Below are 24,091 nucleotides of genomic sequence, written 5' to 3'. Positions count from 1 at the left end.
AAGACGGCTCCGCGAGGCAACTATCTGGTCATACCCACGCGTTCGGGGAGATGTCCTCTATACCACACCCCACTCTCCAATAAGCGGGAGAGGTGTAAAATTCACAGCAGCAGACCTTCTACTGGGGTCAATGCTGAAAAAAGTACCGTTTCCGGACCCAGAATGGACACTGGACAAAAGACGGCTCCGCGAGGCAACTATCTGGTCATACCCACGCGTTCGGGGAGATGTCCTCTACCACACCCCACTCTCCGCTAAGCGGGAGAGGTGTAAAATTCGCAGCAGCAGACCTTCTACTGGGGTCAATGCTGAAAAAAGTACCGTTTCCGGACCCAGAATGGACACTGGCCAAAAGACGTCTCCGCGAGGCAACTATCTGGACATACCCACGCGTTCGGGGAGATGTCCTGTACCACACCCCACTCTCCGCTAAGCGGGAGAGGTGTAGAATTCACAGCAGCAGACCTTCTACTGGGGTCAATGCTCAAAAAAGTACCGTTTCCGGACCCAGAATGGACACTGGACAAAAGACGGCTCCGCGAGGCAACTATCTGGACATACCCACGCGTTCGGGGAGATGTCCTGTACCACACCCCACTCTCCGCTAAGCGGGAGAGGTGTAAAATTCACAGCAGCAGACCTTCTACTGGGGTCAATGCTCAAAAAAGTACCGTTTCCGGACCCAGAATGGACACTGGACAAAAGACGGCTCCGCGAGGCAACTATCTGGACATACCCACGCGTTCGGGGAGATGTCCTGTACCACACCCCACTCTCCGCTAAGCGGGAGAGGTGTAAACTTCACAGCAGCAGACCTTCTACTGGGGTCAATGCTCAAAAAAGTACCGTTTCCGGACCCAGAATGGACACTGGACAAAGAGGCCTCCGCAAGGCAACTATCAGGACATCTGAGTCTAGATGCTGTAGAAATAGATCACTCGTATGCATTTAATGAGAGCACTGTACATAATCAGTCTGTACAGACTCTAGATGATGGTATTGTTCAGAGTGTCATGGGACTATCTAGTGCTACATTAGGACCCTTCAAACACAGTGCCATTGAACCTACTACCTTTACTTTGAAGTCTTCAGAATGGGACACTGTAAACTCCTTAAGAAGTTAAGAGTCAAAGGAAATAAACATTTTAAGATGTATGTATGGCAAGAGCTGTTTGCCAGCAAAGTCAAGGAATCGAATCCATACTGTATAATGATAATCCGTTTTGTTAATCACTACTTTTCTACCGCTGTCGTTAGAAAATCAAGCAAGCCATGTCTGACAATCATTGGCGCCTGCCGGCATACTTCATGTGAGATGACCTTTAAAATACATCTCTATTCATTCGAAGACGGCATATTTCATATAGCTTATACTGGCAACATACATCACACAAAGGACAAATTGAGAGGTACAGTAGATACATTAGAAGCACAGAGCGTGCAAACTTGGGTAGATCAATGATGAACCGATTTGCACATAATGCTTACATTGAGGCAGTGAACAATGCAGACCCAAGGTCTTTAATAGCTGGAAATCGTAGCGGAGTTGGCAAAGACACTTCTTTGTACAGGCAGGTCAAATATGAACAGCGGAAACAAGGATGGAAGGAGAACAGTGAGATCAAAGCTTTGCACCGTTTGGCACATCAAGTGATGTGTCGGTCACTCACGAGCGACTCGTTCATAAGAGCCGATTCATTGCCGTGTGCGTGAATCGGATCGCTCACGTCTTAAATGAGTCGGTTCACGGTCACGCCCCCCCCAGCATGCACGCACACACACACACACACACAAACGGATGATCACTTGGTATGCTAAGTCGAGTGGCTGTGTGTCATCCAACATTTACATGTTAGTAGTAAGCATACTAGTGCAAAAATAAAAACCATAAATTTTTATACAAATGTAAGTGTACACTACACTACTTGCTTTCCCCTTTTTACCTCCTTTATGATGATGAGTTCATGTTTTTTGGCTGGATATATATATAAGTCTATATTTGTATGTCTCTAAATGTTATGATGAATTTAACAAGTTGGACGCTCTTGTAAACAAGTATAATGCTTTATTGGTCGTCCACTCAGTTGTACAGTTTGTTTGTATTGAGTTGTGCTATAGACAGTACAGTCAGTCAGTCACAGTGCTCGCTGCAGGGACTCCGGAAGTACCACTGAACCGTGAACCGATTCAGTGAATCGGATCATTGCCGTGGGCGTGAACCGAATCGCTCACACACTGAAATGATCCGTTTGGCACATCACTCGGAGTACAAGGAACATATAGGCTACAGTGGAATTGTTTTTGGTAAAACATTTTTTTACAGTTTATAATGGTCAGCTTGGTTAAAAATCTTGTAAGAGAGCAAGTGACAGGTATCATCCACAGTTATATTTCAGTCCAGTATTTCCCCCAGGTTGTTTTTTTAATTGTCTCCACCAGGCCGAAGGCCTAGGGGGAGAGTATGTTTTGCACTCCGTCCGTCCGTCCGTGTGTGTGTCCGTGTGTCCGTGTGTGTGTCCGTCCGTCCGTGAGCAGCTAATCTCGGCCACCGTTAACCCGGTCGATGCCAAATTTTGCACACACACTCCCTGGATGCCAACGATGAACCTCTGCCCCAAACTTTCCAGAACGGCCTGTTATAGCGCCACCAAGAGGCCGCTTTGTGCAAAACAAGTTTTTGCACAGTACACCTACAGATTTTGTCCAAACATCACGCAAATTCGTACACAGTCTCTCTAGAGCCATTCAACCAAACCGGTCTTTCAGATTTCCAGAACGGCCTGTTATAGCGCCACCAGGAGGCCGCTCCAGGAGGCCGCTTTGTGCAAAACAGGTTTTTGCACAGTACACCTACAGATTTTGTCCAAACATCACGCAAATTGGTACACAGTCTCTCTAGAGCCATTCAACGAAACCAGTCTTTCAGATTTCCAGAACGGCCTGTTATAGCGCCACCAGGAGGCCGCTTTGTGCAAAACAAGTTTTTGCACAGTACACCTACAGATTTTGTCCAAACATCACGCAAATTGGTACACAGTCTCTCTAGAGCCATTCAACGAAACCGGTCTTTCAGATTTCCAGAACGGCCTGTTATAGCGCCACCAGGAGGCCGCTTTGTGCAAAACAAGTTTTTGCACAGTACACCTACAGATTTTGTCCAAACATTTCGCAAATTGGTACACAGTCTCTCTAGAGCCATTCAACGAAACCGGTCTTTCAGATTTCTCAGACTCCATCCTGATTGGCTTCCAAAGTTCACAGGAGTGCTCAGTTTCAAACAAAATGCTGCAAATCATGAACACATCGCGTGATTTCCGTCAAATTGTGCACCCACATTCCCACTAGGCCGAGGACAAAATGCCACATGAACAATTTTAACTCAGCCTCAAGGTGGCGCTATAACTGGCCGAAAAGTGTTTTTACCTCTAACTGCACGGATCTGTGGATAACTTTGTATGCCAACTCCCTAGAGGCCAAGGAAAAACCTTTGCCTGGAATTTTTCACATCTGCTCATCCTGGTGGAGACCTGTGCCCAGAAGGGCACTTTTTCTAGTTATCTCTCTTTTTTATAGCTGGGGTGTAAAAGACCTCTGAAACAGCATTTGAACCATGACACCAAAATCCCAATTGAGAGCAACACAAATTAAAAGCTTCCTCAGATGCCTGTTCAGTGGTAGGGGAAACACTATATTCAGTCCGATTTCTCTTGACAGAAGAGAGAGGGAGGAAGGAAGAGGGAGCGAGAGATTAGGCAAAGATGCTACTGATGGCTTTTGTGACTGGTGCGTACTGTAGATACTGTTGAATAAAAGTCATTAAAAACAGGAAAGCACTCACTCTCAGGACAGCAGAAAAACAACATTCAGATCCATAGAGTCCCTGACACTGCACCCTGTGGTTCCCCCTCCAGTGTAGACTGGAGACAGTGGTGTTTGGTTTACAGATCAGATGATTCAGTCCAACAGAGACAGATTAGCAAGGCTACCACATTGTTGCACTTCTTAACCACTTTCAACCTGACATCCCTATTTAGGGTATGTCATATAGGTGGTGAACACTTTCAAAACATGTAAAAAAAAGATAAGCAAATGGTAGATCTACAATCTCATAACATTTTGTGACGCGTTGTGAGCCTGTAGATCGGCCATTTTAGTGTGATACCAGAAGTATAGAGTAAGGCTTTAGAGTGGTTAAGGTGGCAACGTTTCTTTTATAAAACGTAGTACTACTGATAGTGTTTAAGGCACTATTATTTATTGCCAACATGTGCTGAGAAGTAAAAAGTGTTCAATCCGTCTAGTAGGCTTGCATCCATCATTCCTTTATGGCACATAATTGCAAATACTGCAATACGCATTCATTCAGACTAAATACTGACACACATGCACTCGTTTCCACCATTCATACTGTATATATCACACAAACTGCAGAGGAGTCACGATGCATTGACAAGAAATACATAGTACAAGCTACGGGCAAAGGTGATGTGGCTAGTGACATTAGGCTATATACACTGTGCGATTCCAGAAGCTCCCTAAATCTTACAGGTTGAAATGCAAAGTATGAGATTAGATATTTGAATGTTAGAGCTAAAGGCATCCTCAAACATAGCGAGGTTTAGCGTTGTTTTTGCACATTGTCAATGGCAACAATGCCAAATGTAACACACTGACAGTAGAAATGAATGTGAAAGTGTTTTAACTAGTAGTGTCATCATAGAGGATAAACAAAAAAAAAAACATAAGACATGATCATTTAAAAAAATGATGTAAAAAGTCATGTTGATGCAGTATTGGCCCCCAGGCCTCTCAGTAAGGCCACTAGACATCATGTCCATTCATAGTTAACATTTTTCAATATTCAACTCAGTTTGAAAACGTCTAGAGAAAGACTCCTTTGATTTCACGCACGGTAACCACAGGCTTTAGCGTTTTGAAGTGTACCACAAAGTGTAAATGTACAACACTTTGCTGTAACACTACCATGCTCTACCATCTCCTCTCCAGCGATCAGCATGGACCACCACATTATCATAACAACCATGGTTCATGCAGTCACCCAGAGAGATGGATAGTAGCATACAGTTATCAGTTCAAGTTTCCTCTCTTATAAGGTCGAGGGGGTCTGTGGTGCTACCTCTGAACAATGTCGCTGATCTCTTTTACAGAGCAAAGCAATTTGCTGAAGTCCTGCTGGGCGCTGGCGCCCCCAGTGGCATTGGGGCAGATCTGCAACTCACGCAGGCTGCTCTCAAGCTTGTTGATGGCTTCACGGAAGGCAAACTTATTCCTCATTTGCTGAATGGACTCCACGTAGCTGATGCAGGATTTCGATAGGTTCTTGCCAGCCTCCAGTACAGCACTGTGGCTACCCGTCTGCTCAGAGTTGCGGCCGATGGCGGCGCGAAGCAGCTCCGTGCCCTCCAGCACCATCTCCCGCGTCACGGCCGAGTTGGGCGTGCGTTCGGCCGGCTGGCGGGGTGCCGTTTTGCGGAGGGACCGTCTGGTATTCATGAGGGGGATGAAGGCCGTGGGAGAGGTCTGGTCGCCCGCTGAAGAGAGGGAGGAGAATCCCCCCATGCTCTGGCTGGAGGTGAAGGTGGATACCGAGGTGGAGGAGGCGGAGGTCTTTAATGGTTGAGGTTTGGAGCTTGAGCCCAGAGACAGCTTCTTGGAGGCTTGGTCACAGGGAATGGTCGGGTGGTGAGGTTCAGTGGGAAGCACCTTGGCTTTGGTGTCTGAGGGAGAGGGCAACTCATGAGTGGGGCTCCGGGAGTTTTTGCCAGATTTGGCATTCGAGGGTGGGGGTGGAGGTGGCGCTGGCTTGGGCTTCTGGAACCTTCCTCGCTCCCTTGTGGACGAGGAGTCAGTGGTGGTGTGTTTGTTTCGGCGAGCCCTGCACTCGTCGGCGGCTGCACCCAGAGGGGGGAATACGTTGGGCTTAAGGAGCTCAGCCTGTAGGGCACTGGTCTTGGAGTTGTCCAGCATTTGGCCACCTAGTCTCCTGACCAGCTTGGGCGTTAAGGCTTGGGGACTGGAACCCGGACTGGGCTCAGTGTCTTTAAACACTTCATCTGGTGCATCCTCTGCCTTCTTGGGCAGATGCGGTGGGGGCGTGAGGGTGCCCAGTCTAGGGGCGTTCTCCCCTTTATGCTCACTGGCCCGTTTACGCGGGAGCGCCGGCTTGCCCCCAAAGGTGCCCGAGTCAAAATGCCGCTGACCAAGGTCTCTGGGAAGGGTGACAGACTTCCACTCAGTGCCATGTGAGCCAGGAGGCATGCTAGAGGCAGATGAGGACCGCAGGAAGCGCTTGGAGTTGGACACCAGCTCCTCTTCACTGGGCGGAGTGGTAGCCGTCTTGACCCCCTGACCGGGCGCCGCAGGGGCTCCTTTTTTCCTGGGAAAAAGTGGACCTGGAAAGTTGGGTGCCCCGTTGGCGATGCCCCCTGCCCCATTGTTATTTGCTCCAAGGAACTTCAGAGAGTTTAAAGAGTCATTTAATGCTACCGATGCGCCATTGTTGAAGCCATCCATGTCTCTGTGCTCTGGGGTTAAGCCCCCCCGCCTCTCCAGGGTGCCATCCATCTCTCTGAAGGAGGAGCTGCGCTTGGGTGGGGCCGGGGCATTCTTCTTCTTTTTCTTAATAAGGTTGAGGAAGCTGCTGCCTCGGGTCTTGTCCTTATCCTGGCCTTTAGGTATTAAGCGGTCATCTTCACTCGGGCTGCTGTCGAGAAGTGGCCGCTCTTTCCTGGGTAGCATGGGTGATGATACGGCCCCCTCTGGCTCCACGGGGTCTTAGGGGTGCACGGAAAATACAGGGAACAATCAATGAGTCAGTGACCGGAAAGAGTAAAACAATTAAAAAAACAAACTAAATGTATATTAGATTAGTACTGTCAGTTATCGCTGTGACAGACACGGATAGACGGGGTGTGTTAACAATACACCCCTGAACCAAGGGTGTAAACACAGAAAACAGGTCTACTCTGGTGTATGTACGCAAGTCTCACCAGGACTGTCTCCGTCTCGGTTGTCCATGTTCCGTCGTACAGGTCTGGTCTTGGTGGGAAGCTCTGGAGCCTGCTGGATAGGTCCCAGTGTCACCTTCTTCCCTTTTTTCCCAAGCTCTTTCTCCACCTCTGCATACAGACATAACAATAGTGAAACATTGCTTCTTTCTGACAACATGGAGCGTGCGAACAGGGCCAAGTAAAAAAAAGATCAGACCCGTTTGAACTAAGTGGTGTACTGTACTTGTGCTGTACTAGCTCTCCTCCCTGGCCTGTGTGTGTGTGTGTGTGTGTGTGTGTGTGTGTGTGTGTGTGTGTGTGTGTGTGTGTGAGGGTGTGTGTGTGTGTGTGTGTGTGTGTGTGTGTGTGTGCACAACAGTGACACTTGCCAGGATCACACATTGTTGGGCAATGGAGTGGCTGCACCACTCAAATAATAATAATAAAACTTCATTTGTATAGCACCTTTCATGACATGAAATGCAGCTCAAAGTGCTTTACAGAGCAATAGAGAAAAAAAGAAAAGAAAAGCAAGGTATACAATACAATGTCATAATGAACACTTATTATATGGAAAATGTTTATCATCTCGGATTCCTGGAACTACAATATAGACGCCATACACGTATGAAAGCAAGTACTGACCATCACAGATACTGGACTCTTGAAACATCGTCTCGAAGGCCTGATGGGTCTCGGCAAAAGACGGACGCTCTGCAGGGTTCCACTTCCAACCTGGTATGAATGAACACCAAAACACCCCATCAGTCTGTACATCAATCCTCCAGCTGACATTGACAAGTACTGTATATATTGATCGATTTGATAGTTTATTTTATTTTCGTGTCCTGCACACAAAGTTCCCAACACACATATGTGTTTAAAATACACCATTTTACACTTACAGCACGTTTACAGTAGATTCATATAATACATTAAATTACATTATATAAGACATATCTATTTGCAAGTCTTTTTGTCTGATTGACATTTTCATTTTATTTTGTTAGCTTTTATGTTTTGCTATGGGTTAGCAGTAGCAGATAGAGACTGAAAATAGAAACGTTCCCCTCTGAACTATCACTAGAGTTCTCTCCTACAGCATGTTATTTCATCTTATCAACCCTAGTGGAGTACAGCAGTGGTCCGGACTACCTGTGGTCCTTGATGGGGTTCCAGGTGGTCCCCAGCTAAGTGATGAGTTTGTAATGTACCCTTATTCATTCTTTAACTTTTGAGAGTGTAAAATGAAACCAAATTCAACGATAACAATTCTTTAGTTTTGGTTCAGCACGTCTAAATCTCATCAAATGGTGGTCCGTGGCTCAAATGCCTTGACATGAAAAAGGTTTATAACCACTGGAGTATATTTATGATTTTTTCAACTCACAGGCCCTCATGAGTTCATAGACCTTCTCAGGGCAGCCCTCTGGCCGGTCCATACGGTAGTCTTTCTCCAGCAGCTCATAGACTTGGGACAGGTCGATGCCAGGGTAAGGAGACATGCCGTAGGTAGCAATCTCCCAAAGCAGCACGCCAAATGCTGGAGATGTCACAAAGGTTTTATTATTGGTTTAGTTCACAAGTTCGCACAATAATGAATGACGGTGACATTATCCAATTGTAATGGCATAGTGAAATGGACATATTTTATGCAAAATGAAGAAAAACACCATGGCAGATGTTTTCCAAGACATAATTTGTGTATCTTCAGCAAGAAGCAATATGAAAGCAACTTCTCTAGTGACAAAGACAAACCAGGCATAATCTATACATTACCAATATTTGGGTATGCTAATATTATGTCCAAAACAGATACTTTTCTGGAAATGAAACAAAGAACCTGTGTTCTTGCTCTTATTTAGTCAAATGCTCTAGTTTGTGATAGCTACTACAAGTGAGATTCAGTGTGCTCACCCCAGACATCTGACTTAATCGAGAACTTGTTATAGGCCAGACTTTCTGGAGCAGTCCATTTGATGGGGAACTTGGCTCCAGCATGTGCTGTGTAGGTGTCTCCAGTCATCAGCCTGCTCAGGCCAAAGTCAGCTACCTTCACCAGGTGGTTCTCCCCTACCAGACAATTACGAGCAGCCAAGTCCCTGGAGCAGAGATGACATACAGCAGAATCCAGTTATTTAAGGACATAATGTGCTAATCAGATTTTGTTTTGTCAAAATGTTTTTCATGTTTTGAGATGATTAAATAGACAATATAGTTACATTTAAAAAATAATCAATGTGTTTTATCACATCCATTGCAGAGTTCGCATTCCACTTGTGTTGTGTGTAGAGCGGAGTAATGGGCCGCGTCTCGACAGGCTTGAACATTTGGACGAAGATTGTCAAATATAAAAAGACATAAATTATCACTGCCTCTAGAGGGATACCTCATTAAACATGCCAGAACAAACACTAGCTATCTTGCAACACAGCCTCGACTATGGCACATTTCAGTATGTCCGTGACAAAAGATGTCTTTCCGTCTGTGAGCTGTGAGAAAAGGAGCTGGACAGAATGGAGAGAAAGAGCGAGCATGGAAGCAGGGACAGGTAAAGTGAAGTAATCTATGAAGTAATCACAGGCAATCACAATGACTGTTTCCCAAACAGTGGGTCGGGACTCGGGACCCACATGTATGTCACATATTTACGGGTACCTTTATTTGTTTCCTACATTTGATTTAATTATTATTTCAAAACATCAAAAAAGAAATACTTTTGGGGTCACGGGCTAAGATGTTTGGGAGCCACTGACTGATCTATGACACTTCTTGACTTGGACAAGGTTTCAGCCCGATCAGAGCAAAAAGTGCAAAAGAAAAAGAGTGGAGCTGGCAGTGTGTAATGTGGTCCCACGGTTTGTGAGATTAGCATAACAGCCACAGCATCATGCTTTGGGAAGTAAGAGCATCATTTAATAAAGTGGCATTACATGAGCTCCACTGTGACTTTAGAGGCTAATCTATTTGTAGGTCTTCACTAGAAACCTGAGCAAAACTGGCCATTCACAAGGCCTGCCCGGCTTATGAACAGACAACATACCGATCTACAATCTCACAACAGGTCGCACTGTGACGAGTTGACTTTTGAGCTCGTATATTGGTCATGTTCGCCACATGACACCATTGGATGATTAAGCGCTTAGCCTCGGAAGCCCCAAAAAAGCTAAGTAAAGTCAGATACTGATGTGGTTCCGCATACCTGTGAATGAAGTTCTTTCTCTCCAAGTATTCCATGGCAGAGGAGATCTGCGTAGCCATGTAGAGAAGCACCACTGCGTTGACTTCCTCTCTGTTGCACTCCCTCAGGTAGTCGAGCAAGTTGCCATGCGTCATGAACTCTGTGATGATGTAGAATGGTGGCTCTCTCGTGCACACCCCTAGTAAAAAAACCAAAACACACAGTCACATACTGTAGTCGCTCGAGACAGACATCATTTTCTAATGATTCTGCCTAACAATGTGTACCGTACATTGGAAAGTGCTGAAATGCAAAGAAAATAAAGCAGCTGTGCACTCTCCCCACTTACGTTTCGCATTTGTAGACGGTTGTAAATAAATCCTGCAGTAAATGAACTCCATCTACGCAACCGCAAATCGGTTCTTAGCAAAAATATAATTTTGAAAATATCTTAGTTTAAAGATATCAAAATACATTATCATGATGAACACAGGCAGCATCATAATTGGTCACCCCACCGTTCCTGTCTGAGGGGGAGAGTCGTCTGCCTTGGTAGACGCATTACGGTATGCCTAGGCATACCTTTACTGATGAAACATCCAATGCATAGATTTCAGTACCGATAAAGACATATTTGAGGGGGTAAGACATGTGATGGACGGGGGGGCCAACATACCCAGTAGCTGAACCAGATTGGGGTGTTTAATCTCTTTCATGACAGCCGCCTCTTTGAGAAACTCCTCCACTTCCATCGTGTCCTCCTTAACAGAATGGCAAAAAAAGCACAGAGTCAACGTTTGTCCAAGCACTACCACAAGTAAAGTTGCCAGATGTTGCATCGCTGCACCACCAGGTGGCGGTATAATGAACACCACACAGCCAAGCAAGATTCAACCTACTAGTGTGTGTGTGTGTGTGTGTGTGTGTGTGTGTGTGTGTGTGTGTGTGTGTGTGTGTGTGTGTGTGTGTGTGTGTGTGTGTGGGTGGGTGTGTGTGTGTGTGTGTGTGCGTTTTCAGAAGCCTGGCATTTTAGAATTGGCCTCAGGTCTAGGCTAGTGATGCACTACAAAAACAAGCTTCTCGATTCATCGAAAAAGTAAAATCGACAGAATAATCACTAACGAATATTGCACACCTTAAGCGTCTTGACAGCCACTGTTAGACTGTACTTCTTCCAGACGCCCTCGTAAACCTCCCCGTACTGGCCCCCTCCCAGCTTGTGCTTCATGGTGATGTCGGTGCGCTCCATCTCCCACTTGTCGTAGTTGGGCGACACGCCATAGATGGTGGGCTTATTGCGCTTGGGAGCCGGATAGTGTAGAGTGGTGATGAGTCCGTCGGCCACCGTGGAGTGGTGATGCACCAGCTCCGCCAGCGTGTTGAAGCGGCTCTCCGACGACACGTACAGCTGGAGGAAACCATATACAATGACACCCGATGAGTCCATTGTCATGTTAGCAATGTCATACGGAGGGTGATCTGCTGTGCTTGTCAAATAAGTTATTAACCCATTCTGACCTGAGATCAGATTCTAAAAATGTCTATTACATCCTGACAGTTTCATTATTAACCCATTCTGACCTGAGATCAGATTCTAAAAGTGTCTTCGATTTTTCAAAAATAGCAGACCTACAAGCTCGTATCGCGCCACTCGGTGGTGCGATATGAGCTTGTAGATCTGCTATTTTTAAATAGCTAAAGCACGACATGATGCCGACACCAATATGGGTGCCCGGTCAGAATGGGTTAAAATGTGTCACTCTTGACTGTAAATAGTCAGGAGATGTCAATGAATATCTAACTTTAACAGCTAATCGCAATGACCTTAATTAAGTCAGCCTATTCTAGTACACTTGCTAAGTTTGTGTATGTAGTCAGTCAGAGCATCTAAATTCACATGTAGCATAATATTCCATTTTGAATTAGAACCAAAACTAAACAGACAGCCTAAGTTCCTTCCATTCCATCCAGCTTCCATTCTTTTTAAAAGAGAGTATATCAGTGTGATTTATAGAGCTCACAGCTCTACCAATATGTACAGATATGTACAGAATATGTACAGATATTCAAAGGGGTTAAAACTGTAATCCGTAACTTTCTACCGGAGAGTTGAACCTGAACCACCTCCAACCACCACAGTTATACTCCATATATACTCAAATAACACAGTGGTTCTAATACTTTTACATTTCAAGGACCCTAACTCAGTGCATATTCAGTTTTGTATATTCATTTGTAAACTCTCACAGTTAAAGACCTGTAAGGGTCCATTTGGAACCCTCTCAAGGAACCCTGAAGGTTCCTGGACCCCACTTTGAGAACCACCGATTGGTATTATTATTATTATTATTATATTATTCACACCCAATAGTTGCAGCTTGAAGAATTAAAAAATGTGTGCTTAATATTTTCTAAGATCCCTTCACAGATCCCTCACAAGGCAGAGTGAGCATGAGAAAGGCATTTGTCAGGCTGTTTGTTGCATGGGGGGATATTGGTCAGGACTGACTGGACAGTCTTTTCCATTGTCCAGGTCTTACATAACACCCGCAATTACTCATTCTCCACTCCGCTCCATGCATAGCCCGCTTCACACTGAACACATACAGATCATTTTGTCACTCATGAAAGGGCTCTTTAGCAGTACAGAATTACTGTAAGGGGGGAAAAGACCCTTGAAATCTAAAGGGGATTTTATTGATCCATCATAATCCAAAGCCTTTACAGTATGCTAGCTAACCCTCATGGACACTTTAGCCACTTAAGCCCTATATGCTACTAAACATATACCGAAAAGATCAACACGAGCAATCATGCGAGTTGGGCTTTTTGATCTGCTAGTTTCAAAATGTTCAAGAACAATCTAGCTTAAGTTATAATGAGGCCCATACTGCTCCTGTTGGTTTTATTGACAAGGGGCTTGAGTAATCAGTTATTGTTAATCACCCAGTCCGTGTGCTAGTGAGGTTCATGGGTGAGAACTGAAAGTGCTGAACACAGGAGAGGTAGTACTGACTTATTGGAAAAGTCAGACATACCAAACTTGTTAGCAGTGTAGGCAGCAGTACTGTAAGACACTGTGAGGTCTGTGTCATCATACATCTCTGCATGATGTATGTGTGTGTGTGTGTGTGTGTGTGTGTGTGTGTGTCTGTGTGTGTGCTCACACTCGCCGTCTGTCCGTTTCTTCATTTAACATGGCTTCCCTATTTTGGGCATGTTATTGGTGAAAATGTCAATCTTTCCCCACAATTGAATGATTTCCAAAATGTTCACAAAAGGTTGCCAGGCGACAAAGTATAAAGGCTGAAGTGGTCAAGTGTGCGTGTCGGCCTGTCTGTCTGTGCACGCCTGTGTTTTCATGCATACGTGTCTGTGTAGATGGCCCGTCACAAGATCAGTGTCAGCGTCATGGCTCGCCTTCTGGTCTGGCCTTCTGTTGACTGGCCATTATGTGCAGGATAGTAGTGGTTAGAGGCATTCCTGGCATGCCTGAAGTTCCTTAAACCATCTCACGTCTCTACAGTACAGTTGATGACACAGCCAGGTTGGCAGCCCTAAGCAGACAGTGACATGGCCTGGCCGGGAGGGGGGTCAACTTTATCAGATTTCTTTGAACATCTGACCTCGATCTATAAATTACACTTCATGCAGTCAATGTGTAGTTATGTTTATAAAAGTGCAAGCCAGAGTCAGGGATGTTATTGTAAAGTTTTGGGGACTTTGTAGTTCTCTAACCAAATCGAGAACTGAGCTTCAATTTGTAAAAAGGATCTCCCCGTTAGTTCTGTAAAATGCTTAAAGGTCCACGTTGGTTGGACCACACGTTGACAATCGGTGGTGTAAACAATTGCACTTCCACACCAGCTGTGACTCTCCCGACACCCCCGATGCCTACCTTGCTATCAGAAGCCGTGTTGATTCTGTAGTGGTAGACCCTCCCCTCGTAGCGCAGAGAGATAGACCTCTGGCCGGGACTGCTCTCACTCTCGCGGACCAGGAAGCTTCCGTTGATGCCGGAGCTGAGCAGATACTCGGCTGCGTTGCGCGACACGGGTCCATGGTACCAGCTGTGCTTCTCTAGGCTGTTGACGGGGGTGATGTAGTTGGAGGGCACCCAACCCTGGCCATTCTTGGTCTGTGCCTCACACCATTCACCGTTGTGGTTGTATCCCAGCACACGAAGCTTTTCTCCTGGTTGGGAATACGATGGGACAAAGCATTAGACTGACAATAGCCAGGGCAGTGAGGACGTGGTTTACAGTGATTTTTATAATAACTGGGTACCGAAAGGTGAATATGAAACCATTACACGTGGTTGGCACAGTATTAGTTACACAGTAATAGATACAGGTATGTAGTTATAGTACTGTATAGAGCATTTTCCAACGGCATCAGCCAGTCATAATCAAGGACCGGAAAAAAAAAAAAATTAACGTATTATTTCTACCTGCTAGGACCTAGACTAACCACATGAAGTTCAGAGCAGATGTAAAAAAGGAGGGGGCCTAGTATAGATCCGGTTTAAGTGGTTATGGTCTCGTCTCGGTGTGTTTTTAAGTCAGACATGCAGGAATCGACTGTATCTAATGTCATGTTGACTCAGATTGGGGACGCTGGCTGGGGCTTTTGTTTTCCACTGGTCATGGTGTCGGCTAGGCACACTGACATCACTGCAGTGCTCGTGTGTGAGGTTGGTTTAGATTGGATATGACACCATTGTCACACCATAATGTGTTCCAGACACATCAGTAGTCGTGTTTGAAATATACTGTAAAATAATATAATATATATATAATTATTTTTATATAAAATTGCTTTGAAGAGTGCATTTCCTTGCTTATTCCAGTGCATGCGTGCTCTCCTTCCTTCCTCTGTTTGTCTGTGTGCTCCCACTCTCTGCAGTGTTGTTTTCCAGTCGCTTCAGTGGAAAGAACTCATGTGAGAGGCGAGCCCACGGTCAGGAAGTGAGAGTCACAGAGGCAGTGGCTGATAAACGGGGGATGCGACAGGACGGAAAGCAAATATGTGGCTTTCCAATCAGAGGCTCGTCGTGCTTCTAAACACCTGCAACATATACCGTCTCAGCCGAGGCTAGCGCCAGAAGCATGCTAATCCCCGTTTTAGAGAAAACGGATTACCGTTTTGAATAATACTACTACTTAAATTATGAAAATATTGTGTTGGATTCAAATTTGAAAACATTTAACTTAATAAAAAAACAAATTACTTGGATAGATTCTTTTAAATATAACTTCTATTATAGAACAAGTAAATATAGAATATCCATAAACTGAACATATTTGATTCAACAAATTAAGCCTCATTGCATTTTGTTCCGAAAATTATACTTTAACTATAACTTATATACTGCTGCTGAGACCAAGCTAGGGATGGGAAGTTGATAGTGGTAGCGGTTGAACGCGGAAAATCGCAACATAATGTCTTATTTATACAAATGAACATTACAGTGCATAGCATGACCAACTGACATCAGCACTTGACTGCAGCGAACGTCCAAATAAAGCTTAAACAGTCATCCGTCTTTCTGGAAATGTTTTCCACTACCTTGTGATTTCCTAGATGTCTCATTAACAGCCGTGGTTTCAGATCAAAGCCATTTGTTCATTTGAAAAGACATCCCATTAAAGTACTGGTGAACACTAGCATCCAAATACAGTTAAAACAGTCCCCGGACATTCTGGAAATGTTTTCCACTGCCTAGCGAAGATGGTAAATGATAGTAGTATTATTTTTTTGCCCTTTAAAATTGGTCAGTAACGCCTAGTCAAAACACAACACATAGGACAGACCTTTTGTGATGCTGAGGGTGTTGTCACCGCTGGCCACAAAGTCGTAGAGGGCAACAAAGAGGTTGGGGTCATTCTCACTGGGCCCAGCCAACAGATTCTCTTTAGAGTTCCAGCGGGCTGCTTCTGTCAGACCCTGGGGTTCAAAGTCTGGTCTCTGGAGAGCTTCTGAAACACAAAGAGAGCAACAACAACACATGAGTATAACTGACTGACATATTACAGTACAGTAGTACACAAAAACACATCACAATAGAGAAAAGTGAACAACATGAAGCATGGTTGACGGGTGAAAATGTGAAATTAATGAACATGTGTGGATGTATCTCATCTGCAACAATTTGGCGTGGTTATATGTTACAGTGTTTGATTTTACCACTCCATATAGCATAGATATTGCTCAACAACATTTATTTAACAGTTTGGGTAATGTAGTCCCCTTTTTCCCCCCACTGCAGGAAAGGAAACCTCACAGTCAACAATCAATGGTACTTTACTTCAACTTGTCAGCACAGCGGCAGGGATCCCCTCCATATAGTGGAACGATTAACTACAAAACTTTAATAAAGGGCACTTTAATAACGGAGCATCCACCTGGACATGCCCCCACCATGTCCGCTTTTCATTTCCTGTGCCATCCCCTCCTTTCCAGTTCTACACTAGTCACAATTATGCACTTATGAGAGTGACAAAAGCTAACTTGGCTTCATTTTAACTGTAGAAAGTCTTTTAAACATCTCTACAAATAATTGTTGCAGGAGGATATGTGTAGAACAGACCTACTGGACATGCTGTGACATCGCTTGTTTTTTTAAATTACATTCTCGCCCGAATGTACTTTTCCTGAGTAATTTAGCTGCTTGTATATGTATCTGTGAGCCGAGTTGTTTAGTTTTACATGTAATTTCTCTTTCGTTTGTCTTGATTTGGCATATTTTATTATAATTCTGTCCATTTACTTAAATACAAAAATCAATACAAATATGGTGGGAACAACAACTAATTTAGGACAGTGGTTCTCAAACATTTTCATTTCAAGGAAATCCAAATTGTATTGGGGCATGGAGTCATTGGCCATTTGGAAATACCTTGTGCCAGGTACTGAATAAGAGTGCTAGATCAGATTTAGTAGATCATATTTAGTACAGGATTCTGTCTAAATGTAGGTGGGGAGATAGATCTGAATAGTCATATACATTCTGTCACTGGGCTAACTTCTACCCTGTCAAATAAAAGCAAAATTGTCCCTCATTTTGATTAGCCCCTGGAAGCCCATCAAGGACCCCTCTTTGTTGACCACTAATTTAGGAAAACAAAGGTCTGACCAGAAGCTCGATTGTATGCCCTGCAGCTGCTGTCACGCATGTTAACTACACTAGGGCACCTTACATCTTCACCCCAAAGGCTGGGGAGACATAAAAGGCTGCAAGGTCAACATGGTCAATACTAAACACTGACACCTCTTCAGCTGAAACAAGTTACAACAGGCTAGAGAACAAGTTTTCAAAGGGTGATGTATTCTGCAAGTAGAAAAGGATATCTGACTACAGCAAAACGCACTTCATTAATAAATACACAAAAATGCATACATCTTAAATATTAACACAATGACTGGCTGCCAAGAACGTCTATAGACATCCTATCAAATCCAACGCTTATCAGTGGTTTACGATAGATCGCACTCTTTGCCAACTTATGAATGGTTCTAGGTTGCTAGACGACCGATGCAACCGGAAATGAACCTGAAGTGAAAACTCTGTCCCCATCCGTCTCAATGTAAATAGATTTACAAAATACATTTTCTGACAGAGACGAGAACCGCATTGGCACCTGTTCTTCTATAAAGCTATACTTGGAGATTGTCCTAAATACATCTCATCTTTCCTGAAATGGGACTCTTCTGAACCCTACCACATCCGGTCAAGTAATTTCCCCAAATTCAAGGTACCAAAAGTAAACTCTGAACTAGGTAAATCTGCCTTTAGCTTCTGTGGCCCAAATACATGGAACTACAAAAGACATTCAAATTGACCACATTGGTATTTGGTACCCTTGTATCGTTTTAAAACCTTGGTGAGCATACAGACCCCCACAATATGTAACTGTTTTTAGATCATTTTGAAATTTGTTTTAGCTTTTTATTTGTAAACCTATGTAATTCACATGTATACCTTTTGTTTTGTCAAGAATAAATAAAACTTGGCCCAGGCCGTAGCGTAACGGTCTGGGCACCGGACTGGTGATCCAGTCGCGGTGTGCCGCGGGTTCGACTCCCGGACCCGACACGGCCTTTACCGCATGTCATCCCCCCATCTCTCTCCCGTTTCCTGTCAGCCTACTTTCTATCCCTTAAAAAATCAATAAAGGCGTAAGCCGCAAAAAAATATCTTAAAAAAAAAAAGAAAAGAATAAATAAAACTTGAATGAATTTATCTCTGATTCTTTTCCCAGATTGCGTTCTTGGTCAAAACAAGCTTTATTCAACAGACCATAAAGAACCGATGATCGTGTCTACAAAATAAATCTTCCGGGTGAAATAAAAGACGATCGTCCGTCACTCTACACACACAGCGTTTGTTTACTTCCGGTTTAAGTCTCGGGTCCAGTGGGCCTTTCAGATAAGGGTCTTCAGTCTTCACTGAAAAACACTGACAGTGGCGTAAGGAAGAATTCCTTAATTAATACATGGCAGTTAATGTGTAAATATTAACTGAAGGAAACAGAGCACTTGTATTCTTGACTTGTCTTGACTACAGCTCCAAAGATGGAGACACCACTGATTATACTGTTACCCTATGGGGGAGAATGAAGAAAAGAGAGATTGGAGAAGGAGGAGAAAAAAAGAGATTGGCTTGCGAGGCTAGAGAAATACAGACTGATGGACAACTAGAAAAAGTGCCCTACTGGGCACAGGTCTCCACCAGGATGAGCAGATGTGAAGAATTCCAGGCAAAGGTTTTTCCTTGGCCTCTAGGGAGTTGGCATAGAAAGTTATCCACATATCCGTGCAGTTAGAGGTAAAAACACTTTTGGGCCAGTTATAGCGCCACCTTGAGGCTGAGTTGAAATTGTTCATGTGGCATTTCGTCCTCGGCCTAGTGGGAATGTGGGTGCACAATTTCACGGAAATCTCGCGATGTGTTCATGATTTGCAGCATTTTGTTTGAAACTGAGCACTCCTGTGAACTTTGGAAGCCAATCTTAACCAATCAGGATGGAGTCTGAGAAATCTGAAAGAGCGGTTTGGTTGAATGGCTCTAGAGAGACTGTGTACCAATTTGCGTGATGTTTGGACAAAATCTGTAGGTGTACTGTGCAAAAACTTGTTTTGCACAAAGCGGCCTCCTGGTGGCGCTATAACAGGCCGTTCTGGAAAGTTTGGGGCAGAGGTTCATGGTTGGCATCCAGGGAGTGTGTGTGCAAAATTTGGCATCGACCGGGTTAACGGTGGCTGAGATTAGCTGGTCACGGACGGACACACGGACACACGGACGGACGGACGGAGTGCAAAACATACTCTCCCCATGCCTTCGGCTGGTGGAGACAACTACGTGCAAGAGGCATCTGGCGACCTACTGAGGTCTGGGACAATGAGCTGCTATCCATCTGTTTCACAACATTCATGAGCAATGTCGAACCTTATGCAACACGACACCTACAATGAGAGGACATCATTCCATGGCTTAACCAGAAGGCTTAGGATTTGTCCAATGAGGCATTTGGTGAAAATGTGATTTTAGTGTTAAACTTATCAGACCAAATCTGACAAAATGACTATGTATTGACCCCATTTACATTGCCTACTGACATGTGTCCAGAGAAGGGTTAAAATATATTTGCCAGCTTCAAGCTTCAGTTCCATCCACTCTCTCCAGCCATTGGCTGTGCGTCAGCGGTCGGAGGCAGAGGGGTCAAATTAGTTTTAACTTAAGTGTAGTTACAGACAGCGGCGATGCGCAGCGCTCACCACGAGACGACATGTCACGACATGATGAGTCTGACAAGCGGCAGCCCACTCCCGATGGATATCAACGGGCCGGCACATTCTCCCTATGCTCGTCCTGTGAAAGCCTGGCCGTTACTAGTGATGTAGTGTGTTGCCTAAATGTAATCCATACACATGAATCACACAAACACAAATACACTTTCACATGCACAGATCCACTGAGGAAGCTTAGACTGCACCACCACAGTGATGCAAATAGCCTGCATCCTGCATCCTTACACACTACATTGAGGAAGGACGGAATCATGTCACCATCCGGGGGTCCTGGGATGCAATACTGTACTCGGATGTCGCCAAAGTAGTACTGGTAAAATGTCCCTGGGAGCCATCTAATACCAGTGTGGGGCGAGAAGCCCTGATGGCACGAGACCTGGGCCCTACATATGGGGCTTTCCCCATGTATGGGGTTTTTAATGATACACTGACTGACTGACGGGAAATGCATGATTCCATAGTTAAATGTGCCCTTTGCGGCAACCACAGTGGTTATCATGAGACTGTCACAATATGATCATATATTGGCATTCCCATGTCCATATCTGACATGGTGTGATTGATTGATTGATTGATTGAAATATTTATTAACAGTTTGTAGAATTTACAGTACATTTTAAGCACAAACTCAATACAAAGACTGTTAACTGTGAGTGGACGACCCAATTAAGCATTACACTTGGGTCCACATTGTTCAATTCATCAAAACATTTAGAGACATACAAACATTTAGAGACATACAAATAGACATTTCTATGTAGCTAAAGAACAGAACAGGAATTCATCATATAGGAAGCAAAAAGGGAAAAGATACATTATACAGTGAGGGGAAATGGGGGGGGGGGGGGGGGATTCAGATTTTACAGAGGCCAGTTTCGAATTGCAGCCATCCGTAGGTGCCCTTTGAGAGCGGTTTTGAAGGAGTCAAGGGATTCACATGTCTTAATAACTGTTGGTAGGGCGTTCCACATTTTGGTGGCATAGGAGCGAAAATAATTTAGTCCCTTGTTTGTGCCAAATCTGGGTTGGTGGTTTGTTGCACTCCCTCTGGTGTTGTGGGTGTGGACTTCGTTTACATTAAGGAAGTATTTAGACAGGTACATGGGTATCTTGGTGGTGTATCGAATCTTGTGGACCAGACCCATTGCAAGATGCTGTACTCTGTCGTCGACCCTAAGCCATCCCAGCCTGTCAAAGTGGGCAGGGGTGAGGTGGGTTCGGGGGGTGAGGCCAAGTAGGAGCCTGACTAGTTTGTTTTGGGAGGTCTGGAGCCTTGTTTTAAGGGCCTTTGAGGTGCTGTGGTACCAAGAGGTGGATGCATAGTCAAAGAAACCTTGTACGAGGGCTCATGTTAAGGTCTTCAAGGTGTTTTTGCTGACCAGTGAGGAGATCCTGTAAAGGAATCTTGTTCTTTGATTGACTTTTGATTACGTTGGTGGCCATTTTATCACCGGAAAGATTGGGCTTCAGGATGGAACCTAGGTAGGTAATTTGATCTTTTCGTGTGATAATATTGTCACTAGGGCTGCGAATCTTTAAGTGTCCCACGATTCGATTCCGATTCTTGGGGTGACGATTCGATTAAAAAACGATCTTTTCGATTTTTCCGATTCTCCATTCAAAAAAGATTTTTTTCCGATTCTAAAGCAGTTTTTTTTATTTTTATTAAAAACAATTAAATAGAATTTTAGCATGATCTACTCCAGTCTTCTGGCATGAAAGCAGAGTACATTTAGTAAAAAGCTTGTATAATTGTAAAGGTTTTATCAACTGAATGATTTAAACACACAAAGGTTAAATCCAAGAGTAAGAACATGTCTCATTTATTTAGCTAGCACAAATTTGAACCATTACAAAAGTTACAAAATCTTTTCTCACTCAATACCAGAACAATACATTAGTATTAAAACAGGTTTAAAATAAATACAATTGGCAGGCTTAGCTTAGCTGGTAGTAAATGCACTATGCAGAAACCCAGGCCATAATGCATTGCATGCACATGTACATTAAATCATTTAAATGTACCTGTGCATGCAATGCATTATGGCCTTTTTTTTTCTTGTAGAGGAGATCTTGAATAAACAAGAAGGTGGCCGCACACACCAATAGCTAGAGTACCAATATTTATTAGGACAGCAGGTAAGACAGGAATATCCAACGTTTCGGCGGTTAAGCCTTCATCAGGGAATGATGAAGGCTTAACCGCCGAAACGTTGGATATTCCTGTCTTACCTGCTGTCCTAATAAATATTGGTACTCTAGCTATTGGTGTGTGCGGCCACCTTCTTGTTTATTCAAGATCTCCTCTACAGTTTTCTCCCGTGTGCCGGCACTGCCACAAGGACTTTGGCGTGCGTAGAGCCTCTTTGTACACACTTTTTTTTTCTTGCACAAATTTTGTGCAAAAAAATTAAAAAATTAAAAAGAAAATTAAAAAAAGAATGATTTTTGGAAAATGAGAATCGATTCTGAATCGGACGGCATTAGAATCGCGATTCTAACTCGAATCGATTTTTTTTGACAGGCCTAATTGTCACCCACTCTAACCAAGAAGCCATCTGCCTTACTGAGATTACTATTTGATCCGAAGAGGATGGATTCAGTTTTTCCCAGGTGTAAGGATAGTTTGTTATCAGCGAGCCAGGTGCAGATTCTACCGAGTTCAGAGCTGAGGGTCTTTTCAACCTGCAGTTTGTTCCTGTCCGAGACCAGCAGTGCTGAGTCATCTGCGAACAGGAACAAGTTGCAGTCACAAGCTGAAGTCATGTCGTTAACATATATTAGGAACAGTAAAGGCCCTAGTATGCTTCCTTGTGGGACGCCACAGCTCACTGGGAGGGGAGGGGACAGTGTTCCGTTCACCTCCACCATCTGTTCTCTCCCCTCCAGGTAGGATTGCATCCAGCTCACTGATGTGCTATCAAAACCAATAGCTTTAAGCTTGTTAACCAGTATGGAGTGGTTCACGGTGTCAAAAGCCTTTTGGAGGTCCAGCATGACCATGCCGCAGTATTTTCCAGCGTCCACCTCGTGTTTGATGTGGTCGCTCAAATAGAGGAGGCATGTGTCAGTGGAGTGGGATGTTCTGAAACCAGATTGGAACTCGTACAGCAATTTATTAGTGGCAAGATACTTTTCAACCTGTTCATAGACTATTTTTTCCATCACTTTCGAGATGGAGCTTATAATAGAAATAGGGCGGTAGTTGCCGGGTTCTAATTTACTCCCTTTTTTGTACAGGGGGGTTACTTTGGCCAGTTTAAAATCTTGGGGGACCTGTCCCTGTTTGATGGAGAGGTTTACTATGTGGGTGATGACGGGAGCTATGGAAATGGCTGAGTCTCTGAGATATTTGGAGGGAATATTGTCATGGCCAGTGGCCTTGTGGGGTTGGAGGGCACTCAGTTTTTTAAGTAGCTCCTCAGTTGTTACCATTGCCATTTTAAAATCATCTTTACAAACACCTAGGTTTTTGTAGAAGGCTTTGATGTGCTCTACACCAAAACGCCCAGTGTGGGAGGGCAGTTTGTTAACCAGCATTGTTGCAATGTTTGTAAAGAAGATGTTCAAGTGGTTTGCTACGTCGAGCTTGTCAGTGATGAGGGTGTTATTCGATTTGATATTTATGTTAGTAAACCAGGTTTTTAGTTTCTGACCACAGCCTAGTTGGTTGTTTAGTAGCTTCCAAAGCTCCCGAGGATTGTTTTTAATTTCCTCTGCTTCATCATTGATAGTTACTTTTTGCTGATTTGGTCATGGCAATAACACCGTTTCTTAGCTTGTTACATTGGGTTTTTAGGATGTACAGTTTGGTTTGGAGATCACTGTTGAAGCGCTTGGCTAGCATGGACATGCATTTAAGAAGTTCAGAGCATTTGTTGTCTCTGGTTTTCATTGCAGTCAGTATGTCCGAATTCATCCATGGCTCCGAGCGGGTTTTGACCCCGACGGTTCTCAAAGGAGCCATGATGTTTAGTACTGATGTAAATTTGGTTTTAAAGCCAAGCCATGCTTCTTCGACTAGTGAGCTCCTGAGCACATCGGACCAATCCAGACTCTCCAGTTCTAGGTTAAAGGCCTCGCTAGAGTA

The 24,091-nt window shown here is 44.2% G+C and overlaps 1 protein-coding gene across 2 annotated transcripts in view; it reads right to left on the bottom strand.

Moving 5' to 3' along the window:
• Nucleotides 1-3,536: 3,536 nt before the first annotated feature.
• abl1 (c-abl oncogene 1, non-receptor tyrosine kinase) overlaps nucleotides 3,537-24,091 on the bottom strand; it is a 48,823-nt gene continuing 28,268 nt past the window's right edge. For both annotated transcript variants that reach the window (XM_083794129.1, XM_083794130.1), the window contains exons 2-11: nucleotides 16,005-16,169; nucleotides 14,090-14,385; nucleotides 11,327-11,599; nucleotides 10,868-10,952; nucleotides 10,213-10,390; nucleotides 8,928-9,112; nucleotides 8,401-8,553; nucleotides 7,656-7,745; nucleotides 7,011-7,139; nucleotides 3,537-6,794 (exon numbers count right to left, since the gene is read on the bottom strand). In XM_083794129.1, the coding sequence (XP_083650255.1) occupies nucleotides 5,134-6,794; nucleotides 7,011-7,139; nucleotides 7,656-7,745; nucleotides 8,401-8,553; nucleotides 8,928-9,112; nucleotides 10,213-10,390; nucleotides 10,868-10,952; nucleotides 11,327-11,599; nucleotides 14,090-14,385; nucleotides 16,005-16,169 (3,215 nt within the window). In that variant the 3' untranslated portion in view covers nucleotides 3,537-5,133. The remainder of the gene's footprint in view (nucleotides 6,795-7,010; nucleotides 7,140-7,655; nucleotides 7,746-8,400; nucleotides 8,554-8,927; nucleotides 9,113-10,212; nucleotides 10,391-10,867; nucleotides 10,953-11,326; nucleotides 11,600-14,089; nucleotides 14,386-16,004; nucleotides 16,170-24,091) is intronic.

The sequence above is a fragment of the Protomyctophum parallelum genome, assembly GCF_964188405.1.
Source record: "Protomyctophum parallelum genome assembly, chromosome: 21".
NCBI classification, from domain to species: domain Eukaryota; kingdom Metazoa; phylum Chordata; class Actinopteri; order Myctophiformes; family Myctophidae; genus Protomyctophum; species Protomyctophum parallelum.
Note: the sequence above shows the minus strand (reverse complement) of the source record. Positions and strands in the feature narration are given on the sequence as shown.